Source organism: Sapajus apella, unplaced genomic scaffold (genome assembly GCF_009761245.1).
Source record: "Sapajus apella isolate SASKATOON/1434 unplaced genomic scaffold, GSC_monkey_1.0 scaffold70, whole genome shotgun sequence".
NCBI classification, from domain to species: domain Eukaryota; kingdom Metazoa; phylum Chordata; class Mammalia; order Primates; family Cebidae; genus Sapajus; species Sapajus apella.
This window is the reverse complement of record NW_022437010.1, coordinates 1,123,055-1,128,820: the sequence shown is the minus strand read 5'-3', so window position 1 is coordinate 1,128,820 and position 5,766 is coordinate 1,123,055. Positions and strand designations below refer to the sequence as shown.

At 41.2% G+C, this 5,766-nt stretch overlaps 1 protein-coding gene across 2 annotated transcripts in view; it reads left to right on the top strand.

The window, feature by feature from the left end:
* Window positions 1-1,524, top strand: part of LOC116531267 (N-acetyllactosaminide beta-1,6-N-acetylglucosaminyl-transferase) — an 87,952-nt gene extending 86,428 nt beyond the window's left edge. Inside the window, exon 3 of one of the 2 annotated variants that reach the window (XM_032249971.1) lies at window positions 1,087-1,524. In XM_032249971.1, the coding sequence (XP_032105862.1) occupies window positions 1,087-1,277 (191 nt within the window). In that variant the 3' untranslated portion in view covers window positions 1,278-1,524. The remainder of the gene's footprint in view (window positions 1-1,086) is intronic. The other variant, XM_032249972.1, reaches the window with a different exon arrangement.
* Window positions 1,525-5,766: the final 4,242 nt, after the last annotated feature.

Here is a 5,766-nt window from a genome sequence, read left to right as displayed (position 1 = left end):
AGAGGTTGCGGTGAGCCAAGATTGTGCCATTGCACTCCAGCCTGGGCAACAAGAGCAAAACTCCATCTCAAAAAAAGAAAAATAAAGTTATGTGCTCTCTCTCTTTCTCTCTCAAAATATCTTATTATTTTTGGATCATGGCTGACCTGGGGTAATTGAAACCTCAGAAAGCAAAACTGCAGCTAAGAGGGGACAACTGCGTATGAATGGCCTTCTGACACCTATAATGTTACTAACACAATTTTAATATTAATATTGACAATTACCACAACAATTAACATAATAATGAAAATAGTAACAGGTGTTTCTCAAATGGGGTGATTTTGCTCACCCACAGGACATCTGGCAATATCTGCAGATGTTTTTTGGTTGTCACAATTGAGGAGAAGATGCTATTGGTATCTAGTGGGTAGAGGCCAAGGATGCTGCTAAACATCCTACAAAACACAGGACAGCCCCCACAACAAAGAATCATCCAGCCCAAAGTAACACCTATAATGTTACTAACACAAATTTAAAATGATATAAAAGTATTGTATGCCTTGTATGATTTAACTCTCATTTTCTTCAAATATGGATTCGTACCTGTTGTTCTTTTTTTTTTTTTTTTTGAGACAGAGTCTTGCTCTGTTGCCAGGCACCAGGCTGGAGTGCAGTGGTGCGATCTCGGCTCACTGCAACCTCCGTCTCCTGGGTTCAAGCAATTCTCCCACCTCAGCCTCCTGAGTAGCTGGAACCACAGGTGTGTGCCACCACGGCCAGCTAATTTTTGTATTTTTTAGTAGAGAGGGCATTTCACCATGGTCTCAATCTCTTGACCGCATGATCCGCCCGCCTCAGCCTCCCAAAGTGCTGGGATTACAGGCATGAGCCACTGTGCCCGGCCAGCTGTGCCTGTTGTTCTTCTAACTAGAGTTCCAGTTCCCTGTGGGCTGAGACTGCACAGTCATATTTCATTTGAATCCCGTGGCATTTTGGCACAGTTGTAGTTACCCAGTCAGAGAGTAACTCTAGTATTCTGTTAAGTCCATCACCCTTTTGAAAGCAAGCATGTTTTGACTGTGTTTCTTGTTCTTTCTTTTGCAGGCCACTATGTACACGGTATTTGTATCTATGGAAATGGAGACTTAAAGTGGCTGGTTAATTCACCAAGCCTGTTTGCTAACAAGTTTGAGCTTAATACCTACCCCCTTACTGTGGAATGCCTAGAGCTGAGGCATCGCGAAAGAACCCTCAATCAGAGTGAAACTGCCATACAACCCAGCTGGTATTTTTGAGCTATGGTAACCCCTGACTGAAGGGAAATTGCAGCTGGGAAGAGGAGCCCGTCTTTGGGAGAGACTTTTGCCTTCCTAATGTTAATGGTTTCAGGACCACATTTACAGCTTCAGGACCTGGCTACATAATTATACTTAAATTATCCACCGGACAGGCCGGGCGTGGTGGCTCATACCTGTAATCCCAGCACTTTGGGAGGCCAAGGCAGGTGGATCATCTGAGGTCGGCAGTTCAAGACCAGCCTGACCAACATGGAAAAACCCTGTGTCTACTAAAAATACAAAAAAATTAGCCAGGCGTGGTGGCGGGCGCCTGTAATCCCAGCTACTCGGGAGGCTGAGGCAGGAGAATCGTTTGAACCTGAGAAGAAGTTACAGTGAGCCGAGATCACACCATTGCACTCCAGCCTGGGCAACAAGAGCGAAACTCTGTATCAAAAAAAAAAAAAAATCCACTGGACACTGTGAAATACGCTAACAGGATGGCTGGGCACTTTGGCCAGTTTTAGTCTTGCCATTTCTTGATGTTCACCTCCATATTAGCTTATTGTTATGATCAATGATAAATTAAATGATATCAGATCTTTGCACCAGATACTCATCATATACAAATGTTTTAATGAAAAAGAGAATTGTAGATAATACTGTCTAGGAAAATAAGAATTAGGTTTCTTTGAAGAAGGAATCTTTTATAAACACATTAACAGTCACCACTCTGCTCAACCAGACAGGTATTGAAACAGCTTTCTGGGTAATTCACCAATTTCCTTGAAAACGTAAGCTACGTGAATGGAGAATTGATTTTGTTTCCAAGTTTCAACACTAGCATTTTTGGTTTACTCATGGCCAAAGTTCCGTATATAGTATAAAGTCATTAACAAGAAACAGGATGTGCTTTAAGACAGAATTCACTGTCTGTTGCTTCGGTAAAAGGACCTCGGGGAATAGAACATTTCTCTCTTATATACTGGAACGTAGGCTGGCCCCTATGTCATGTTTTCCATTGAGAACACTGAAAAGTCCTTGCAAGAATGAAGATAAGCATTCAAGAGAGGTGCTATCGCATAGATCTGTCTGAAGCTTGGAACACTTTCCTCTTCTGTGACCCCCCTCTCCCCGGTATTATCTTACTTGCAAAATAGAGACCAAATTCTATCCTGTGAGGCTTTTAATTGCACCATAGTATTCTCTGAGTAGCTTTACAATGCCTGGTACTGGTAGGAGGGGCTCGATTTTTAAGAGCCTTCAGTTGTAAATGAGCATCTCATGTTATTTATCCCTCATTCATTCATCCATTCATTCATTCAGCCTGCATTCAATAAACATTTCTTGAGTGTCTATTATGTACAGGACATGTACTGAGACAAAAAGGAAAAATAAGAGCTTTTTCACTCTAAAAATCTTGGCAATAATGTCAACACCAGATAGTCTTGTCTGGAGAATCTTACAGAGTGATTGTATTTTAATACAGGAATGCACAGGTCTGTGTAGCATGATACCAGGCCCAGGAGATCAACAATTACAAATTAGGGGTTAAATCAGAGTTTAATCAACAGAGAGAGAGAAAGGAGGAGACAGAGTGAGGGCCGGTTGTGTTCCAGGCATTCTGGTAGTCGTTTATGTATTGAATTTCATTCAAACCTCACAATGGTCTTGTGAGGACCTCATATAATTATTCCCATTTTGCAGGTGAAGTAACTGAGGCCTAGAAAGGTTAATAGCATCAGGGAATAATTTCTCTGTGAGAATTAGGACTCTGTTACTGGTGTCCTGATTTCATTTCCTGAGGTGGATTTACTAAGAGATGGTGAAATAAAGTCATATTTAGGATACCAGAGAAGGTAGATTTTAAGAATGGTTTCAGTGTTAATGATGACAAAAAGTCCTGTCAGCTCAGAAAAAATGTGAAATCTGCTTTACTATTCCTGTAACCCATTGAGTTTCTAAATATTTATTTATTCTAACAAAAAGCAATTACTACCATAGATGATAGATGTAATGAAAACAATTTTATTTTTTTCTATAACTGTACTTGTTGAATGTTAATCATATTTAAAGGGAATGACTTTGAAGTAAAACCTTTTTTTCTTGCTACTGAAAAAAAATGGAATTGTTTTGGGTGGTAAAGCGTTAAGGAGTAGAGAAGCCTGGTCACACAAGGAACCATCGTAAGCCACATGTGAAAACCTGTCACTTGCAGAGAGGCAGCCCCGCTAAGGTGACCAGAGAGGGCTATAAGCACACATTGTCATTGCTATAGATGAGGCTGTGTCCCCACCCCCGAAATTCATATGTTGGATCCTTAACTCTTAGAGTGATGGTATTTGAGATGGGGCCTTTTGGTAAGGGAAGTTCAGATAAGGTCACAAGGGTGTGATTCTCATGATGAGATGAGTGCCCTTTTAAGAGCTCTGGCTTGGGCCAGGCGTGCTGGCTCGTGCCTTGTAATCCCAGCATTTTGGGAGGCTGAGGCGAGGGGATCACTTGATGCCAGGAATTCCAGACCAGCCTGGCCAACATGGTGAAACCCTGTCTCTACTAAAAAATACAAAAATTAGCTGGGCGTGGTGGCACCTACCTGTAATCCCAGCTATTCAGGAGACTGAGGCATGAGAATCTCCTGAACCCAGGAGGCGGTGGTTGCAGTGAGCTGAGATCGCCCCACTGCACTCCAGCCCAGGCGACAGAGCAAGACTTTGCCTCAAAACAAAACAGGGACAGGGATAGGGAATGCACCCAGGGTCAGTAGTGAAGTCTAAAAACTGTCTCTTTTCAACTTATTTAAGTGACAGCACCTGAGAAGAAATGTTTTACACTGGATGTTTCTCATATAGAACGAGAACTCTTTCTGGAATAGAAGTTTACATGTCCATTGTTGGGCATCTCTCCTATGTCTTAAATACTTTAATACTGGAAGAGCATAGTGTGGGCCAGTGGATCTCGGACACCCCACGGGAATGTCCTGAAACTGCTGTATCTGAGGTTTGTTTTTGATGAGAGTCCATGTTTTGTTTTCTTGGGAATAAATTAATATATTGTTTTCCACTTTGGGGATACTGTGTATTTTTATTTGACAATTAGTTAAAAATCCACTAAAGGGTATGTCTAGCTAGGCAAGTCTCCTGCTATTAAGCAAAATTTACATTCATACATACAGGCATGTCTGTCTACAAAACAACCATCCACTGAAAAATGATTAAACTTTCCCATTGTGGGGGGTTGGGGAGAGTAAGTGCGAGTCAGAGAGAGAAGAGGGCACAATAGAAGATCAGTGTCATTTGAATTGGGTATAACTTTTTTTTTTTTTGTAAGGGCACAACTATTTTTAAAATTTGAGACTGGAATAGGTTAACTTATTATTTACCTGCCTTTTTATTCATTTAAAAAATCAAGATATACACTAGGAAAAAGTTTTATGTTGTTATTACCATAATTACTTATCAAGTGCCAACATTTAAAAAATTCATTTAAAGGACATCTTATTCATCATTTTTTCAAATAAAAATATTTTAAATAAATAAAAAATATTTTAAAACATAAAAAAATTTTAAACTCTAATAATAAATATGTACATGCTCATAAACATGGAAATAATGAAGAATATAGAATAAAAACTGAACTACTTTCTCCAGAGGTAATCGCTTATTTGCTTTTTTAGTTTTTGTTTTTCTGAGACAGGGTCTCACTGTCAACCAGGCTGGAGTGCAGTGGAACAATCATGGCTCACTGCAGCCTCAACCTCCCAGGCTCAGGTGATCCTCCCATCTTAGCATCCCAAGTAGCTGGGACCACAGGCATGCACCACCACACCTGGCTAATTTTTGTATTTTTTGTAGAGACAGGGTTTTGCCATGTTATCCTGCCTGGTCTCAAACTCCTGGGCTCAAGTGATCCACCTGCCTCAGCCTCCCAGTGCTGGGTTACAGGCGTGAGCTACCATACCTGGTCTTATCTGCTGTGTCTTCTTAAGTGCTTTCTCAATGTACTGATATAGCCTATAGCAGGCTGTCCGGTAGTCCAGTGAAATTTCTGCAATGATAAAAATGTTCTACATCTGCCCTGTCCAATATAATTGTCACTCACATAAGCTGTGAGCTCTTGAAATATAGCTAGTATGACTGGAAAATATTCTTTCACATTTTATCTAGCTTTTTTTTTTTTTTTTGAGACAGAGTCTCACTGTGTCACCCAGGCTGCAGTGGCGTGATCTCAGCTCACTGCAACTTCCACCTCCTGGTTCAAGTGATTCTCCTGCCTCAGTCTCCTGAGTAGCTGGGACTACAAGCTCACACCACCATGCCTGGCTAATTTTTGTGTTTTTAGTAGAGAAGGGGTTTTACCATGTAGGCCAGGCTGGTCTCGAACTCCCGACCTTTGGCCTCCCAAAGTGCTGGGATTACAGGCGTGAGCCACTACGCCCAGCCAGCTTTAATCAATTTAAATAGCCACATGTGACTAATGCTACCACACTGGACAGCACAGTTATAGA